Source organism: Corapipo altera, unplaced genomic scaffold (assembly GCF_003945725.1).
Source record: "Corapipo altera isolate COAL_440 unplaced genomic scaffold, ASM394572v1 49, whole genome shotgun sequence".
Lineage (NCBI taxonomy): Eukaryota > Metazoa > Chordata > Aves > Passeriformes > Pipridae > Corapipo > Corapipo altera.
The window spans coordinates 15,818,620-15,839,557 of NW_020884879.1; the positions used below are offsets into that span (position 1 = coordinate 15,818,620).

The window sequence follows — 20,938 nt, forward strand, 5'->3', positions numbered from 1 at the left end:
TAGACAGACGTTTTCTCTCACACTGGGAAGAAACATCCTCCTCCTTTGCTTTCTTTAATGTGGCATTATTTTCCTTATATCCAAAGACTACCATAATTTTGCTGAAGCCAAGAGAACTGCAGGATAAGCCTTGTTTTTGTAGGAATGGTGAAAGGTTACCAGTATTTGAAGGTCTTTAGAATAACTTTAGCTTCTAAAATTTTTAATGTAAATAGCTTTTCTGCCTCATCCATTTCCCAGAGACAGTATAAGGTCATTCTGATAACCAATCCTTGTAGTTCCTTAATTTTTTTTTTTTTTTAACTGACCAATCGAACATTTTCAACTGTCTTAAATTCACCATTTGGCATAGCAAGAACAAGATCATATAACTCTACTCAGCCCCACTTCCCATCATTTGAGGTCTGCCTCTGCTGACACTGTCGTGAAAGATGCCCATTTCATCCTGACTGATATAAAAAAGTACTCATAATGAACTGTTCTCACATTAAACCACGAGATTAACATTTTCAGTTAATATAGCACTATAAAGATGAAAGGATTTGCAAGTAACAACTAGCTGGAATATAAAAAAGGCCTTTAAAAAAGCCTGCTGCCCTTTTAGAACCTACTAATCTATCTACACCTTTCAATGCTTTAGTGCTACATCTTATACCCTTCTATGAACAAAGACACAATAGAAACACGTTGAAATCTCTAAAGCCATGTAAAACCCGAAGGCATTAAAATTTATTAAATGATGCAATAACAACAGAATTCTTTATTTACAATAGCATTATTTAACATCAAATAAGCAAATAGCATCAGCAAAGCAATATTAACTTGCATAAATGTATTTAAAATTTCTCTGAATATATCTACCTTTGCATAAACTGCTAACACTAGAAATACAAACATCAATGCAGGTGAACAAAGTGATGTTCAGAGTCAACTCCGTTTTGAAAATAAATCACAACCTGAAACACTGTAAGCTTTCTCCTGAAGAACCATAGTTTATATATTGCTTAATTTTACCCTTGTATAATCTTTTCATATACACACATCTCAGATGCAACTTCATGATGAACTGTACAAATAAAACCCACAAATGACATAAAGGGAAAAAAAATTAAATGACAGTAAATGTTTGAAGTAATGTGTCCATCATCTCTATTGAACAACATAAAGATTAAGTGATGATGCACTTATTCCAAAATTGTACACAATTCACTATACAAATATAATACATCAGACAGCTATGTAGGAATATACAAGACTTAAAAACAGATCTAAGGCATTATGCTAGATTTTAGCATTTTGAGGTTCTTGCACATAGCTTTTACCTGTAGTAAGAAACTTAAAAGATTTTGTTTTAGTCTACAAAGAAACACCAGGGAGAAAATTCTAATTAAAATCAAAGCCACTACAGTAAATTTTCTTTTGTGCAGAGAATGCTTTTGCTCTTAGGCAGCATACTACCATACAAATACTAGAAAACTTTTAAATTCACACCAACAATTAATGGCTTAAGTTGCATTTCAAAACTGATTGTGTATCTTTGGGTTCTGCAAGTGGAGCTGTGCCACCCATTTAATCTGTTAAGCCCATATGAATTTCGCTTTTAAACAAAGATTAAAAAATGTATTGTATAAACTGCAAAAACATTGCTTTTAATTAATACAGGCCCAAAGGGATACCGGTGTGGGACAATATTTTAAGGATCGAGTACAAATTAATTCCTTGTAGCAAAACAGCTCACTTCACTTTTTAAACTTACCACATTACATGAACACTTAAACAGGTCGCATGACCATGTATATATGCTTATTTTTCACATTATGCGCCTTTCACATTTAGTAATGTAAGTAGAACACTGATAAATTGTTCTGTCAAACAAAATCCAAGTACTTTCTCCAACAAATTTACTGTATACAGGATGAAAAATACTGATAATGAAGGGAATTGATTTGGCTTTTTTGTTTCTATAGTGATCAATATGATCAGAAGATTTCTTCACTCACTTTTCTCTTTCATTACTTAGAAGACGACAAAAGTCACAATGAACCCAAACAGAGCCAAAGTGATAGGTACAATCTCCTTTCTTTCAAAATGGCAATGGATGAAGTATCATAATCACTACAGATAAGCATTTGCAGGTCTGTTGTGAAACGGGACAAATTTAAACTATTTTGTCCACTGTGAAAAAGAATAATCTATCTGCAGAGGTTACAGTTATGAATCGAAAAAGAATGGAATAGAAAAAAAATTATTTTAAAACCCATTTACACTTAGTGGTGGATGAAGTTAATTTCTTCAAATTTATATACTTCTTATATAAATATTTTTTTGTCAGATATATAATGCAAGTTTAACACCAATGCTATAGTAATGAGGCTGTGGAGTTTAGGGCTGATGGTTACTTTGGTTTCCCATCAGCAGGTCAGAGGATGGTTCAGCTGACTAAATATTCTGTTTGGTTTGGTAACAGAACAGTGGCAGCTGAAAAAATGTTGTTTCTCCAGAACGGTGACACTGCCCTCCTTAGGGACAAACACAGAAACAGCCTTTATCATATTTTCTTCAACATAAAATAGCTGCTATTTTATTTGAACTCCCACCTGAATACCAGAACAAATTAAACAGCAACAGAACAAACCTTTCACTCCCAAAAGGCAAGGCTGATGAGATATTATAAAACACACTGCATTTTACATTACATCAAAAAATTTGTGTTCAGGTTAGAAAGTTTGTGGATCAGTGTCCTGGTTCCGGCCAGGGCAGGGTTAATTTTTGCAGTAGCCAGGAGAGGGCATGGCTAGGACCCTATACCACCTCATGTCATTGGTGGGTTGGAGGAAGGGGGTCCCTTCCAGGGAGAAGGGCTCTCTTCTGGGTCAGCGTAGTGTGGTGGAGGGAGCAGTCGGTATTGTCTATTGTCCATGTGATAAGTTCGCCTCTTTCTTGTACCCTCTGTCATTAGTATTGTTGCTGTTACTGTTTCTTATCTCATTGCTGTTTCCAGTAAATTGTTCTTATCTCAACCCATGATCTTTACCTTCTGTGCCTCCAATCGAGCTATCGAGCATGGTTTGGAGAGTCTCAGTGGGAGCACTAAATTGGGAAGTACCATTCCTAAACCATGACAATTAGGAGTCAGCAGAAAGAAAACAGAGGTCAAATCCATCAATTTCTTAATATTTCAAGTCCTCAGAAACTGATGTCAGTATAAGAAAAGATTATTCCAACCACAGTGGGCAAGGAAAAAAACCAACATGCCTTAACAGTGGCCTGCTTAGTAACAGTTTTTCTAAGATTTGTTACGAAAGGATATAAACGTACAAAAATCAAGAATTGGTTCCTACAGTGGCTGCATATAATATAGGTTAGTTAAATGATATTATGAGCAGAATCACAAGGTTTAGAAAATAAGAAGTCTCAAGCCTACAAATTAGGTCTAATCAAGGCATTGTGATTCTTTACAAAACACTTTTCCAGGAGACACACACGGCTAAGAAGATATCTAATTTAATACTGAAGTACCTCATTTGGAATCAACTTCACAACATGTATATCTCACAAAAATTATACAAGTAAAACACTTAAGTTTTCAACTTAAATTATTGCTTGTTTACATATAAACTGGATTTATGTACCTTACAAAACGTCCTCGTAGTTCACACTGCTTTAAAATAATCAGAAACACACAATAGTGGTGAAGTCTGTAGTGATATCTGCTATAGGTATTACAGGAATTGTTATTTTCCCAGCTAAGGGGATGGGCACCAGAAATTATCATGCTTTAAAGCAGGTATCTTAGATATTATGCACCAATTCTGCCACTACCATAATCAGTACATGCATTACCATTGAACTTTGCTGTTCAACATCCAGTAACTGGTTGTCCAAACACACCTAGGAAAATAACGGAGTAACCTGTTCTTTTATTCTATTAGAAAGAAGAGGAAGATGTCAGAGGTCAGGAGAGCCAAGTTAAAAAAAAAAAATTAGGATTTGTTGATTGTTAGGAATTTAATTAAATGAAAATGTAACCCACTTGTATGTTTGAATTCATGACTTGCATTAAAAACACTACCACAAAACCCAACCAAAACGCCCCTTATAAACAGCCCTCTCACAGGGTAATTTTCATCTGTTTCACAACTTTAACCCCATTCAAAATTGGTCTGTATAGTTTTCTGCATCAGTTGATCTTTGACTTGTCAGTGGAACACACTCGTTGAAGGTCTCTGTATGTACCAAACGTTGCTTCTACGCCCTCTTCCATGCCTCCTCTCCGCCCCAAAATGCAGGCCTTAGTCTAAAACACCAGTTTTCAGACAGAACTGAATCCTTTGCACCAGACTGAGTAAGCCAGGGAAAACAAAGCAAAAAAACCCCCAAGGTCTAGAACTAAACAGAAACAGAACAAGAGCATGGTCGTTTTTCCTTAAATACATACATTTAAATACATTCAATCTGACATGGTTTATGAAAATTGCCTGTCAACATTTACTTTGCAGGAGAGATCTAAGTTGCACTAAGGTGAATGCAGTGAACAGACTGAGCAACTGTCTGTACGCTAGCTTCAGACTGTCAAAGAAGAGGCTGCTCTTCGGCAACGACCACCCGGCTCCCCTCGGGAAGGCAGGGTTGAGTCCTGTTGGCAGCAGGCAGCTGCCACCGGTGCTGGCAGCTCAGCTGGGACACGACAAACAGACGCAGCTCTTCAAACTGGTAAGGATTTGGGGCCATAAGCCCAGTCAGCTGAAGAAAGGAGCAACCAAACCACCCTCAGGGTCAGCAATATTTCTGAAAAAGAAAAGAAAAAGGAAAAAAAGAAATGGGGGAAAAAACCCAATTAATTCTTCCTGCTCAGATGGTGAAGATGGATAGGTCAATGAGATCTGGGATGCTGGAGTGCAACACCCACTGTCAACCATACTTGGTGTAATACTTTAAACCTGAAATTTAATTGGAACTTATAAAGCTAAACTATCCTTTGTGTACACAGATACAACTGACCTGCTATTTAATTCCAGTGATATCAGTAGAGGTTTAATTTCACTGCATTCTTAGGTCCTTAATTCATTCTAATTATCATGGATATTGTAACAACTCAGGATCATGTCCCTCTTGTAAACTCCAGCTAAAGGCATGGCAATAGGGGTTTAAGAGAAGTCTTGTTCTTGGAATATGTGCAAAATCTCTATGTGTTACTGCTGCATCACCCTCAAAGGAAACAATGGCCTTAGTTCACTTTTCCTTCCAAGACGCATAATAAAGAAAAAGGGAATTAAAAAGTAAAAAAGCTTCAGCTACTGATCCCTAGAGATGTTCTTTACCTTATACTTAATACCCTTGCAAGGTCTTTACAGAAATACAGTACAAACTGGTTTCAGCTGAGTTGATTACCTTGTACATTTTTATTTAAAAAACCCCTGAGGATGTGGTTTTCACAGTTGTTTTAAGACTGTCCCTTCCAGAGTCTGTAATCTGTGCCTCTCTGTCTTCCCTTGCAAAACGCCTGCTCCCATGGGGTGCTGTGGTCAGTCAGGTCAGAGAGTCAATCCAGCCAAAACCCATTTTCCTCCTCCCCTGGGGTTGCTTTTCACTTGTAGCCTGTGACACTGGCAGTGAAGAGGCTCTTTGCTTGCAGCCTCCGGCCATGCATGAGGAAGGCCCCATTTGCTCAGGGACAGTGCTAGTGGTAGGCAGCTTTCTCACCTGTCCATGTGTCCATGTGCATGCTGCTAGGCTGCCTTCTGGAAGCTGCCTACACCATGCTTTTGACTTCACCACATTTTCCTCTGCATTCACACAAGGCCTAGAAATGTATCTTTATTGACAAAAGTCAGCGTCATGAACTATCCCGCAATTCAGGAAAGCAAGGTCCTATGTTTTGTACATCCACTATTCCCAGCCCAGCTGGTGCAGCTGGAGCTACTTAGGGCAACCAGCTATGGGCAGCAGAGCGAGTCTTGATCCTGGCTCCTCCTTTTTTCATCACAGCACAAAGACACTGCACTCACATCCCTCATGCCCTGACTAATATGGACAAACTAAACTTTAACTCCCCTTTCTAAGATGTTGAGAGCCATCTCAGGGATCCTGTTAGTGATTTTTGAAGATAAAGTGGGAAACAAAAGTGAAAATACAAAGATGTCCTTATTTTTGAGGAGGACATTTAGCATTCAGTATCTCTAGAAAGATGCTAAATAAACACCTCCACTGTGCCAGCAACTTGGAAAAAATTATGCACTGCAAAAATTGCACATTGATTCTCTTCTCAGTTTTCTAATTACAGAACTTGAACTTTATTAAAACAAAGTTACACAGGAGTAGTTTGTAGCTCAGTCGCATGAAAAATGTAGCTATTTAACCTCTGTTACAGTTCAAAGTTTTAGTAAAAGGTATTTATAGTGTATATAAATCATCTACATTTTTATTGACAGTCAGAGGTACATTAGTAGAAAAAAAGTAAAATCAGAGAGTGCAGTCCAATGTACCTTTACAAAATAATTCAAGGTTTTAAGAAGTTCCTTTTCTTCGGGTGAGACAACACTGCTGTCATGCATGGCTACTGTCCATCTTTTTGTCACAGCACTGACTCCATTGTTTTAACTTTACACCCCAGAGAATCCCTGCCTAAAGTAATGCCACTTATTTCTTTCCACCTGCACTGTGAATTCTCTCCATCCTCTCTTACACCCTTTCTGTCACATCCACTCTATTTTCCTTCTGCCTTCAACCATTATTTAAAATCTACCTCCTCCTTTAGTCTGCTTCCGCCTCAACAGCCTTATTCCCTTTCTTTCCGCAGTGGTACCTGGTATTTCCTTCTCTGACAATTTGGCTTCTCTTAGCACATGAAATTTAACTTGTTAGGGGATGCACTAAGTAGGAAACCTTCTATCAGCCTCACAGTACCTGAAGGGGCCTGCAAGAGACCTGGAGAGGGACTTTTTACAAGAGTACATAGTGACTGGACAAAGGCAAATGCCTTTAAACTGACAGTAGGTTTTGATTAGATGTTAGGAAGAAATTCTTTACTGTGAGGGTGGTGAGACACTGGAACAGGCTGCCCAGAGAAGTTATGGATGCCCCATCCCTGGGATTGTTCAGTGTTGGATGGGGCTCTGAGCAACCTGGTCTAATGGAAGGTGTCCCTGGCTATGGCAGGAAGTTGGAACTGGGTATCTTTAAGGTCCCTTCCAACCCAAACCATTCCATGATTCTCTAGAAACACCTTGGTATATGACAGCTTCTATTAGAGCAGAACACTCTGCATCATTTTATTAATCATCAAAGTGACCAAAAAATAGTTGCAAATGAGACTCTTTATGCACAGATCCCCCACTCTTGAAGACAGACGCTTGTACGTTTACATGAACCACGAGGCTGTGGAAAGGGACATTTTAAATACATGCCCACACAAAAAAGACAGGGATACAATAAAACACATGTATGGCTACTTCCATCTTAATACTTTCATATTCTTCACTTTCATTCATGTTGATAACTTTTCAGACAGATCTTCCTAATTTCTCCTATAATTCCAATTTCTTTTCTCTAAAAGCAGAAAACCCTACCAGGCCCCTGACCAGGAGGGCCTCGGAGGAGTGGGGGCAGAGGCGACAGCTGCAGCTAGATGGCGCCTGCCCCGCGCCGCTCCACCGTGGCCGCGACTCCCTCCCTCCCTGTGCCTGTGATGCAAGTGGCTCCCTCACGTTAATTAATATTTCCCCGGGCACTTGTAACCCTGCAAGTAAAGAGATACCGTATCCATTCCAGCCCACAGCATATTCATCGTTCTGTTGCCTCTGTGGGCCATTTCTTACCCGTGCTGCATCTCCGTCCTGCTTTATCATATCCATTCCAGGCAGCTGGTTAGGAAAAAGATTGCCTCCCCTCATAGCAGGATCATTAACCTATTGGTAAACAAGATATTAAGGAGAATGATTAAAAAAATACAGTGGGAGGAGGGCTGGGAGTTAAAAAGAAACATTATAAACCACTACACTACTTGCATATACCAACACGCACTTCTGAGATGATGCTGAAGTCAGGGAAGTGACTGTACAGCCAAGCATCCTCCTTGCACAGCATGTGTTTGACTCATATTATTCTGCTTCACAGTCAACAACAAAGATTTCATTCCTGATACTATGACCCTTGTGTATGTTTTACAAAGCAGGCTCCATAAATTAGGTCAGTGTTATCTGAAGAGGACATCCCTGCTATGAAAATTCTGAAAGCAGAAACATGTAACTACTTTCCTAACCTCAATAACACAAGGCTTTGCTGCTTGCAAGCCACCACACAATTTTTTCAAAGCCTGATGAGATAACATGTAGGCTAAATTATACAAACTATTGGCTTAGTTTTAATGACACTTTTCTGTTTGTAAGCAATGGGAGAAAGCATTAAAAGGGAAAACGTGCAATGGCATGCTTTCCTAAAGGGATGGTCTCCACAATTTTCTGAACACAGTCACGGGAAAGAATTGAAGCTGTGCATTTCTGCACAACCAAAGAATCTGTCATGCTTAGTTACATGGAAAAGAGTGGTTTGCTAAATTTACAGCTTTGGTTTCTTAGTCAAAGGATTCATCTCACCATGTAGGAACTGGTATAAAATACATAACAGAGCTCTTCAGCAAGGTTCTGAAATATCAGAAAAAACCCCAGCTTTCCTTAGAAGTTTTATGAGGAGAGAAACATCTTCCACAGTCTTTGCTGATTTGGTTCGCTGTTACTTCCCCCAGAGTAGACGGATGCGATAACAGTGAAGATATGCCCCTCCAGATTTTGCTGGAAGGAAAAAGATGTTTTCTCTGTCACCTGCCCTTTAGGAGACTTGTGTTGCCAAGGAGAGGAGATTCTGCCTGTGCTCTACCTCACTTCAGGTACAGCAATCTGCTGCAGCATGGGGGGAATCAAGAAATCACAGAATGAGTAAAGCTGGAAGGGACCACAGTGGGTCATCTGGTCCAACCTCCCTGCTCAAGTAGGGTCATCCAAGAGCACATGGCACAGGCTTGTGTCCAGATGGTTCTTGAATATCTCCATTGAGGGAAACTCCACAACATCTCTGGGCCAATCTGTTCCAATGCATGATCACCTGCACAGTAAAGAAGTTCTTCCTCATATTCAGGTGTAACTTTCTGAGGCCCGTTGCCTCTTGTCCTGTTACTTGACAATGCCAAGATGACCCTGGCTTCATCCTCTTGACACCCTTCCTTCAGATACTTATAAACACTGATGTAGTCCTGTCTCAATCTTCTCTTGTTGAGGAAGACTGTTTTGAATTTACCACACCAAAGTCTTCTCATTTCAGGTCCTCCTGACTGTTGTTTCTCTCGCTATTCATTTTGAAAAATGGTGCAAAGCTAGATGCAATCACATGCAACCACCTAAAGAACGAGTTTCAAATGCTGCCAGAGACAAGACTACAATTCAATGAGTGAGGTTAAAAAATTAAAATATTTTTGCCATAGGAATTTCAGCTCTGAAGAAACTGATTGTTTAAGTGCTGCAAGCCTCCTAGTGATCCTTCCTTCCTCCTCCTTAGTATGAGTGAGCAGATTTTTAAACCTGATTGTGAAAATTTAAATCAGGATAGAAGAGAACCACGTTATTTCATTCATTCATTCATTCAGAAAGTAGGCAGTTTTGCAGTTTTACCTACATGCATTTGACTAAGCAACAGAATCCACGTTTGGAAAGTGTTTTCTGATATTGATCAACATTCAACAGAATGCACAAGTACAAATGCCTTTTCTGATTTTTCAGTAGACAAAGGGAGGTAAAAATCAAAAGCAGAAATAAATAAATTGTATACTGAATCAACAGCAGTTTTGGAACAAAAACATGGTTGCACGATTTGCCTCATGGCACTTAGGACAGGTATAGAAAAGGACGGTGGTTCCAGGCTGCATACTACAAAAGTAGTAAAGGCATCAGTGAAGTTCCTGTTAACGGAATCTCTTTGCTAGTGATGATTCAAGAACCCTGACTGACATGGTATCAGATTTAAAAAAAAAAAAAAGTACTATTTTGTTATATGAATACATTTGCTTCAGAAGACTTTAAAACACCCCATATTCACACATTAACTTTTCTGACTGCAATAAAAACTCAATCAGAAAAGTATGGGGAAGGACAGAGAAATGGAAGGATTTTTATAATTTCCTGAAGACAAGTCAAGTAGTGTTATCAGATGTGAAATCTGACTAAAACAAGACTGAAGATGTTTTACAATTCCTTAGCAATAAAGTGTATTAATACAGCCTCCTGCTAATAAACCAGAATGATATACAAGGTGTCTAACAGGAAAAGTTTCCTACCATTCCTCCTGGATGAGCTCCTTTCATCCAGTATGCTAAACAAAATCAAAATACTGTTTCAAGATAACTCTTCTTAGATGCCATTATAATTTTGGCCTGGAGAGTACTGTCATGAAGACAAGGACAAAGTAAGATGTATGAATGGTGGAACACCAGGAAGGTTTACTTTCTTGATGCCTGGGGAAGCTGTTTTGGACAGAAGGAACCTGCAGAAATGGCAGCTAGCATTTCAGCATTCCTGGTAGCAGCCTCCTAGAAGAAATGCTAGTTAAGAGCAGCCTGAAGAGCTTTAATGTAACTATAAGAGAGAAGATGATAATGAGACAAGGTCTCATTCCTCAAATACATAAAAAGCCTCTAAGTATCATAAATAACAAGCCCATTTTGAATGTAATCTTTTTATTTGGTGATGCTGGGAGCCCAGACAGTAAACAAGAGAAGGTGGAGATATACAAGTATGAGCAGATAAACATCTAACTTAGTATTTCTGAGCTCTGGATACATCTGTATGATACAGCATAGTGCCACAATGAGAGAGGAGACAGAACCAACCAAACCTGTTTAGTACCAAAGGTAATATACCTGCTTCTTACCAGGTAAATAAGTCCAGGCATAGCTTTTTACTATTAGGTAATACATCTTCCACAACTATCTAATAACAGTGTTGAGTTTTTTTCAAAAGCAGGAATACATTTGCAGTGTAATCACTCTTACTCACTGTGGTTAGAAACAGACAATGTGAAGTTCAAATTATGTATTATGGAACAAAAAATGACATTGAATAAGTAAACAGAAGTGTAGGTGACAGCATAAGAAAACCCCAATGAGTGAATGAAATGGCAACAGTCAGTAGAATTACAGAAAATGCAGTCATTTTGAAAACCACCAGTGACAAGAAAAAGTCCAGCACAGTCTAGGTAAGTTGCTAAATAAAGATGTCAAATAGTAAAAAAACCTATGCACTGAAAACAGAAAAAACAAAAGTGTCAATTTTAGTATTCAAATATAGATTTTTAGCTATTCATGTCTCTCAGGAAAGGAAATGTAAAGCAGCATGGCAAACATTCCTGAGGACTAAAAAGTACTGTCTCATGGCCCAGAAGTGGCCCCTCAGCTGTCAGTTGGCCACCTCTGACCTAGATGAAGCATAAAACATTTGCCTGCAGATGACACAGTGCTGGGGTGGTAAATCAGAAGGAAAACAGGTTACTGTTACAGTACGAGCCATGGCACTTTGCTTAAATGAACTCTAAGAAATGCAATTTCATGGAGACAAAAGGGAGGCAATGCATTTGGGAACAAAGAACAGAGGTTTCATCTATGTAGGATGTGCTGAGGAGAATTTGGGGATATCATAAGAGCTTCAGTGTGACATTGTCACCAACAGAACCAAGGCAACTCATGGATTGGATTACAAACTGTCTCTGGTTACTCTGTTCATACTTCTAGAAGGAGGTTACGACAATGGAGTTTAAAGTAGATCCACAAAAGGGACTGATGGGCTGAAAACAAATGTTAAGATGGATAAAATCCCCTCAGCCTATTCAGCTTACTGGAAGTTAGATAAATGTTATCTTGAAACAAGATCTTGTAGTGTAACAGGAAGGAAAAGCAGTGTGACAGCTGTGCCCGTGGAAACAGTAGCCTGCATGGAAATTTTCAAAATAAAACCAGATCTCTTTTTACGATGCAGTTTCTCAATTCAGGTTCTTAGGAAAAATTATGCCGCATAGGTATCCTGAGAAATCAGAAGGGGTCATCACTTTTAAATCTCCACTCTTTTCTTTTTTTGATTTTACTATTGTTTTACTACATTAAATTTGTGCAACCCTATGCACTTGGGAACTAATAATAATAAAAAAAGTCTGCTACAACTGGGCTTAGCAACTGGGAATATCAGAGAAGGTGACAGATTTGGGAGTATCAAAATGACTTTCAGTCACCAGTATGTAACAGCTGTAAAAGACAAATGTGATCTGCAGCTATATCTGTCAGAGTACTCCAAGAGAAACGAGGAACAACTAGTGTTATGCACATGGCTCTGGTGCTTAGGAAAGACTGATTCAAACCAGAACAGGTGCAGAAAAGGAAAGGAAATTTAAAGTCTAATAGACTGAAAAACTGTGGCTTTTTTGGTTTGCAAGAAAAATCCCAAGAAACTCAAACCAAAATAATCCAGCTATCTCCAATCAACCAAAAAACCCCCAATTATGCTGATAGAATCTTTCTAAAATACAAGAAAAGAGCTATTTAAGGTAAAGGACAATACTGGAAAAGTAAATAGTCTGTTATCAAATTTAGGCTGGAAAAAGGACATACATTAACAACCCATTAATATAATCAGCTTTAAACTGGAACGTTATGGTATCAGTAAAAAGGTTTATGATATTGTCTGCCATAGCAGGAGATGCTGCCCGAAGACACAAGAGGTACTTTCCTGCCAATATTTCTAAGAAAATTCCATAATTTCAAGACTGTGTTTTGAACAAACTGGAGTTCAGCTTTGAAACAAACATATGAACCTGTTAGTTAAGAGGATTTGTTTGTCAAATACTTATTAATGTACTGTGTGAGCTTAATTGCAGATCAACAAACAGAAATGTTATTTTTTCTTATTTCAGATACCCTGAGTAGCAGTCTCAAATAACAGTGAGTCTGTAAACATTCTCTTGGCAGAAAAGAACAGGTTACTTACCTATTGAGTCAGCAACCTATTTTATATGCACCACATTACCAAAAATGTAGATTTTGTATTTGTGAAGTTGCCAGACAGTTAGTTCTTGAAGCTGATTGCCTATTTATTGTCTGGTACTACACTGTGGCAGTTGAAGCATCTTCCACACCCTGCCCATGACAGCATCTTTCACTTTTTTCTCTAGGAAACAGCTGCCTGCCATTCAGTGCTAGCCTCCACTGCTGGGAAAACAAGCAACTGCAATTGTGCTATGGAAACTTACCTACCAAGAACAGGAGCTAGATCAGCAGGCACTTTCCGCAGAAGTTTGGGAGCAACTACATATGTTGGCTACAGTGGTGCTAGGTCAAAATAGGAAATTTAGATGCAAAAAGTGCTCTCTACCTCATTGGTCACCTTGATTATTCGAGTGCAGAGCTAAAACCAAAGCCCTTTTAACATCGTAATTTCTCAAGAAAACTAGTAAAAGAAACATAATGGCTTACAGCAGTCACAGCCAAACACAGTGGACCTGAAAAACTACCAAAAATCAAAGCAAATCCTCTAGCTGTCATCTCACATCCTTAAATTCTCACCTGCTCAGGACCCATGGAGGACAACCCTGATGTAGGCACAGAGGTCGCTGAGGTCATGCTGATCTGCCCTGTCATCTGGTTCATGTTGTTCATACCACTTGTGTTGGTTGCCATGGATACACTGATGTTCATGTTATTGTTGTACATGCTGGTGCTTGCTTGCTGCCCAAAATGTGGTGGGGACTGTTGTGAAAACATGCTACAGCAAGGAATGGAAAAAGCAATGTGTCAGACTTAGAATGCTGAAGCCACTAAGAAACTCTTTTCTTTTTAATATATTTTAAGCTAGAATTTGTATATACTGCCATTTATTCCAACTTCAAAGGAAAAAGTAGTTCGCAGCTGCATTAATGTCTATGGAATAGATTTTCAAACTTTAAGGTCCCATGTCTGTGCACAAAAATGCATGCCTTTGCGTGTGAAACTATGGCAGAGTACAAATCTGTTATGCACATGCAGTAACAGCCAATTAGCTGTCTAAATGTGCTTTGTCTGTATTTTAAAGTAATTTTTGGAGGGAAAGGAAAACAGCTTTTTTTCCCTCCACTGTTAGCACAGGACAGGACTGTTGAGCTGAAATTAGAGCTAGTCTAATAAACATTCTTTTTTGCAAAATAATCTGTTTGCATATATGAATACCAGATTTGCACATACAATTATGGGGAAGTGGGCTCACAAATACAGACATGCGATTGTGCAGAAATTTATAAATCTTAGCATCGGATTTTGAAAATGTGGCACCGTAAAGAAACAACATAAAGTCTAAGACAATTATCCTCTGTGTTCCTTTAAGGCCTTTCTGAACAACTTAAGGAGGAGTAACTGCGGAAGATCTCATTCCACATTTTATTCAGTCAAGTGCCTTCTGGATAGTATCTTCCTTCTCGTTATGTTGGAAGTTATATTAGAGGCTTCTTTACATTTCCTAAAACGCACTTCACTGTTTACATACCAGTCTTTTCTACTCTTCAAGCATAATCCAACAGTCAATGAAGGAATTATTACTGACAATGTGTCAGTTTAGAGGATCTGCATTAGCCTGAAAGACTGTGGAAGGGCTGCTGTGCGTCAGATGGCACATGGTAACCACCTCTGTATCCATGGTTAACTTTTACTGCCCCATGAAGCACTGCTCCCACAGCTCCTACAGCTGAGGAAATCTTTCAGGGTTAACACTCAACCTTGCACTTGGGTACTCCATTAGGCTATTGCTGTGAACTGTGAGACTTGGTAGAGTGCAACAGCATTCCGGGCACAGGACCAAACTCTGAAAATCCCACCATTCTCTTCCTTCCAATTCCATGTCTTTTCAGGCCACCTAACCCCATTTTAAAGTTGTTATCTGGATGGCTGAAATAGTACACTACAGATCATTGTGAATACTCAGTGGCTTGTGTAAACACATTTGACATGCCTCTGCTGTAGAGCTGCAGTTTAACAAAGCCAACCACTAGTCTTATCAAGCTGCCCCTGTGCCATTTTTGGCAGAAGCCATGACAGTGGCAGCTGTGCCTCCTGCAGATGCTTCAGGAAGACAGTGAGGATGGGGCATTGACAAGGATGAGGATAAGAGATATATCAGCTGCTTTAAGGGGTACTTCATTTTGATCAGCCTCATCAACAAAATACTGGTGTTTTGGGTTTATTAAATCTTTGTCAACCAGTGGGGAAAAGATTTGTCACTGGGCTAGGACAATAAGAACAGCCTGAGAACTTCAGGATGACAAAAGCACTGTGCTAGAGACAGCTGTGTGCACCCCAGTGTTAAGTGATACAGGTTGTACCTGATACTTCCTTCCGCCTTCCAATGAAAGGCAAAGATCACTGCCATCTGAGAGCTCACTGCTGCCTACTGACAGTCTACAACATCCAGCCCATTAGATTTGGACGGACTGATTGTTAGAGCTATACCAACTGGGGCGAGGGCCTCAACTGCAAAGGTGACTGCATGCATGAGGCATGCTATGATGCTGTCAGGGAATTAAATTATATGCTGACCTCCAGTATGTGCAAGCACTAATGGGTTGAACCTAGTTACACTCCAGCATTTAAAGTGGGAGGTGATAATCCAGTCACTGCAATTCCAGAGCAGTAGGGAACGCACAGGCTCTGGCCCAGCTGACGCAGCCATGTGGAAAGCAGTGTGGGAACAGAACATGAAAACTGTATGCAGAAGAAATGCATCCACACAAACGCTAGGGGATGGAGTTCACTGTGCAGCAGAGGTGCTTAAGGACACACAGTGTTTGATCAGTTATCACAGACGAAGCAATGCATTGCATGGATATAGGTCTTTTAGCTATGCACTCACTTCGCCTTGTAGGAAAAGGCAGAATTTAAACCAATTTGTCAAGCCAAATTGAAAAGAAATCTCTTTTAGGATAGATAGTTAACAACAAATACAATAACTATTACATAAAACAAGCCCATAAATAAGTGTAGACTTTAAATGACCCCATTACTCTGTGTGTTCATTTTGGTTTTGTTCTGGATTTACCTGTTACCACCCATATTCCCTTGTGCCCACCCATTCATCTCCGTAGAGGACTGATAGGCAGGATTAGCCTGAGACTGCTGAATCATGGGGCTTTGAGAGTGAGCCAGTCTTGGTGACATTAGTGGACTCTGAGGAGTGGTGGCCCCTGTGAAGCCTGGATCGGGCTGCTGACTTATACCTGAAGAAGAAAACAAGAAATTTACCCACTGTACATTCAGAGTTAAAACATGCCAAGAGCTCATACCTGTTGACATGTCTTTACACAGTCCTATTTATATCATCTGGAACCTATAACCTTGTATCTTAATGTGGGATTTAAATTTAAAGCAAAACATCATCAACTAATACTATATGTATAACCTTAAAAAAATTGTTTTGTGTAGGCATGTTGGCTACCTGCCTGTCTCAGTCACACAAGTGGTCTCTCCTCTCTACAGACTGAAAGAAAAACACTGGTGACTCCCCACCCCACTTCCCCACAACTGCATTCAGAACAACAAATAAAACATATTGCTTTCATCTGTAAATCCATTTTGGTGAAGGTTATGCATGACCCGTTGACTGCATGGTACCACCTTTTAACAGTTAGGCTATAATTTCCAATTTTTTCTAAAACTCCTAAAACCTCAGAATCTCTGTTTCTGTGTCCCTGCAAAAACAGGCAGTGCCATTTTGTGCAAGCATTTAATGATTCTGTAAAATCAAAAAATCATCTAGATGCAAAGAAAATCTAATTAAGGCTGTAAAATGCCAATTGTGTGCAGAAATTCTGTTATAAACCAAGTCACTTTAGTCTTGTTTAAGTTCATTATAAATAGCATACTGAACATAAACAAGCTGCTCAATGAGGGGGTAAGAATAAGGTATTATGAAATTATTCTTATATTCATTGGTGTGACTTAACTTCTCTGTATTTTTGGTATATCAGAAAATGGCAACAATAACATCTCTTCATTTTCATCAAGCAGTTACAAATAGATGGAGTGAAAGTACTACTATGAAATATTGTTACTTTTAGAAACTGGCATAAAGGATAACAGATCACTAAGAGTAGATACCAAATTTAGAACTGGATGGGCATAATTGGTTATAGCAGCAGAACTTTCACATAACATACTATGTAATATAATTACAGTATAACTTATGCAATAGGTATGAATAAAGAAGCTGTATAACAATAACCGTATGGAGGTAACTGCCCCATGCACCCCCAGAACAAAGTAGTACACAGCTTTGTGAAACATACGAAGAAAATGGTATTAATTAGTATATTTACACAGGTTTAAGGACAGGGAGTGGAATGTCTTATCTAAAACTAATTTATATTATTTAAATTCAATAATTAGTTGTTAATTTTACATTATAATGTACGCATGAAGAACTTATTTCTTTTTTGGAAAAATATGTCTAGTATTTAAGCAATAGCTCATTAACAAAATTTAAAAAATTACATACGGCTTTGGTTCAGGTTACTTTATGGTTTTCATCAATACCTATTCACATCTTTTTCTTCATTTGCACTTTTATCAGATATACTGGTTTGTTTAATTCAGTCAAAATCCAGAGTCCATCAAGCAAATACATATATATATATATGGGTCTGTATGTGCACACCCACTTTTAGCTGTATGTATCTATATATAAACAAACATACACATCACACACTTCTACTATTGCTCAAAAAAAAGAGTGATGCTTGGAGAATAAGTGGTACTAGGGCTAGGAAAGTGGAAAGGCACTATATTGCATTTAAGGACTCCCAAGGGGTCCAAACCCCCATGCTTCACACTGTTCCCACGAAGCTAGGCAAGAGCTTGTGGGAGGAGGGCTTGGATCCAGCACTGGGGAGCACGGGGGAGTTAAGGACTGCCAAAATGCTCTGAGATGGGGTGGGACCAGTACCGTAGTTTGGAGGAAATGGAAACTGCTGTGCATTGGCCTGCGGGATCCGCGGGTTGCTCATGGTTGCTGGTATGCCACCGGTGGCCACCATGCTGGGGGTCATGCTCAAGCCTTGCCCTCGCATCATCAGTGTCCGCTGCTGCACCTGCTGCTGCTGCTGCTGCATCTGCCGCTGCCGCAGGTGTTGGCTCAGGATCTCCCGCTGCCTCTGTGCCAGCATCTGCGCGTTGATAGGGCCCTGCGGGGAAAACCATTGCCACCCATCAACAACCCCTTCCAAGGCAACCTCACTGATGGAGGCATCTCCACTAGAGCAATCTGGAAGATTCCAGCTTTTTTCCCCCCATCACACAACTAACAATAATATAAAGCAGGAGAAAATAATCCTATTAATACTTCTGTCAGGAAAGACTTCCAACAGGGCAAGAGTCACTAAATGAATTAATACTGGCATGTTTAAGGTTGCAGTAATTTGTAATTGCAAATAGAGCAGCTCATTAAAAAACCAGCATCTTTAGGAAATTAGAAGCTTGGTTAAAAATGGAGTATTATCTTTAGTAAACAACTACCTGTCCCATGTAAATATGGGAAAAACTCTCAAAAATAAAACAGTAAAATATTTCCTATCATGCAGACTGCATTATTTGTATTGAAAATGTATTTGTTGTATAGCATTACTACTATATTATATTAGAGGAAGAAAGAAAAAAAAGAAAGTGACTTTTTTTTTTTAAAAGGTATTTCTCTCACCTGTGTTGGCACTCCAGGTCTCAAAGACAGATTCATGTTGGAGACGCTGCTGATTTGATTTATCAGTGGCTGCCGATTCTAAAGAAAAAAACACAAATCACCCCAACAACAAAACCCAAAAGTTTTTAGAAGGAAAGGGAAAAAGGCAGGTGTTACATAGAGAGTTATACACATCTACTTCCCCAAGTGGTTGGTCTGTAGACCTAGTTTTACATATTCAAGCAGGGACTAATTTTCCTCCTCAAGTCCTATTATCACGCACAGAATGCTGTTTCTTAAGGAGATAATACACCAGAGAAATATTAACACAGGCACTAAGCTGTTTATACCAAACTTCCTTCACAGTTCCTGTCCATTTTCAGTTTGGGACTGGACTGTTGAGGTTTACTCCAAATTAGACCTTATCCTGATGTTTGAAGGCACAGATGATCTTTCCTCCTTCAACAGAAAAAGCATTGATATCTCGCTTATAGTACTATGAACCGATATATTTAAAAATGAAACAAGAAACAACAACTTAAAACAATCCCCAAAAGTTGACCAAAGTCAACAGGAAAAAAAAGGATGTAGGTAACAGGTAGCAATAAAAGCAGTTAGATTGGTGGAAGACTCAAGATACAACAAATAGAAAACGACTTGTGTAACAAAAAGCACCACTGTAACCTTGCTCAAAGACTTAGTGAGACCTAGGCTTAAATACTAGTCATGTTCTTGCATGGTATTATAGAAAGAATAATGTAAAGATGCCAAAAAAAATCATAAATGAGAATGTACAAAGCACTGTCTTGTCAAAACTCATTGTGGCTACTGCTTTTAGTTTAAAAGGGGAATTCAGCAAGATCTGGTTTATTTGGAGCAAGCCGACAATACATGTTGCGTATAAGAGGTGCCTGCACCAGCGTGGAAGCAGGTATGACAGGGACGTACCTGCTGTGCCTGGAGCCTGTGCTGCAGCTGGAGCCGCAGCTGGTTTGGCTGGTTCTGCACGATGCCAGCAGGCCGGAGGCCGGGCCGGGGCTGCATGCGCAGGGCAGTGTATCCTGGGCGCTGCCCCATGGCATGGAAGCTCGGGTCCTGCATGGGCGCGTAGCTGCCCTGCGCCATCTGAGCCTGTGCCGCGTACTGCTGGGAGAACACTGGAGCCTTCTGCTCCATCAGGATGCTGGACTCCTGGCTGGGGAAGGACTCGGGGTCGACAGCTTGGCTCTGCAGAAATATGTGAACAATAGAAACAGTTGGTGGGACACAGTTTTTCAGAGGATTATATGAGACTAATACAGACAGCCTGCAAAAACAACCTTTTGGGATGTGAATGTTTTTAAACAGAAAATTACATACATTTGCTTTACCTCAATATAAAACATAACTGTATTTTTGAGTATCAAAACATGTTCATGGAGACCAATTCCTCCTCTCTTTTTTCTTTATTTTTTTTTTTTTACACAAATACCCACAATCTTTCTCATGTTCTTAACACAACCGCTGTATCACTCTACTAATGAAAGAAACCTGAAATGACAAATGTTAGATCAAAATCTGTAAATTAAGTGATGGCAGCATATTTTTGCCATTGAATCTGAGATAAATTCAAAGACATTACAAATGAATAAGTAGATTTTTATCAGTATCCTTAAACAAAATAATGACCTCAAATAAAGATGCCTGAAACTATTACAGAAGTTAATGCAAACAGAGTGCCTAATTCTTTCAGGGCACTTTTCCACTAACTGATTATCCATTAGCATAAATACGGTAACACAATTCTAAACTCCATTTTAGATATGCCCTTAATATTTGCCCTAGCCAGAATAATTTTATAGCTTATTCCACACTGACCTTGAAAATGAAGTTAATCTAAATTTCAGTGCCCTCATGAAAGAAAGTCTTTAAGCTGCCATAAAATGATCAATGGTTATTTAAAAAAAATATGTTTTAAAATGAGACCGTTTTCTTATCTGCAAAATTCTTCAACTGCTTCCACTGAGGTATTAATTAAATAGAAATGTATTTACCACTTAGTTTGAAATAAACTATTATTCATATTTTCTGGTAGTGGTATTCCAAAACCTACGTAACATTGCATGAAAGTTTCACACAGCAAAATTGAAGTTCACCAATAAATTGTATCTCCAGCTTAACACCTCACTGAGTTCTGTGTTGTACCAAATAGACTTGGAGATAGCTTTCTCATGTTC

At 39.1% G+C, this 20,938-nt stretch overlaps 1 protein-coding gene across 3 annotated transcripts in view; it reads right to left on the reverse strand.

Moving 5' to 3' along the window:
* Positions 1–690: 690 nt before the first annotated feature.
* Positions 691–20,938, reverse strand: part of NCOA2 (nuclear receptor coactivator 2) — a 184,329-nt gene continuing 164,081 nt past the window's right edge. For 2 of the 3 annotated variants that reach the window (XM_027638545.1, XM_027638544.1), the window contains exons 18-24: positions 19,671–19,949; positions 18,744–18,821; positions 17,994–18,231; positions 16,092–16,269; positions 13,595–13,793; positions 7,818–7,907; positions 4,420–4,788 (exon numbers count right to left, since the gene is read on the reverse strand). In XM_027638545.1, the coding sequence (XP_027494346.1) occupies positions 4,777–4,788; positions 7,818–7,907; positions 13,595–13,793; positions 16,092–16,269; positions 17,994–18,231; positions 18,744–18,821; positions 19,671–19,949 (1,074 nt within the window). In that variant the 3' untranslated portion in view covers positions 4,420–4,776. Of the gene's footprint in view, positions 4,789–7,817; positions 7,908–13,594; positions 13,794–16,091; positions 16,270–17,993; positions 18,232–18,743; positions 18,822–19,670; positions 19,950–20,938 lie in introns of all 3 variants that reach the window. The other variant, XM_027638543.1, reaches the window with a different exon arrangement.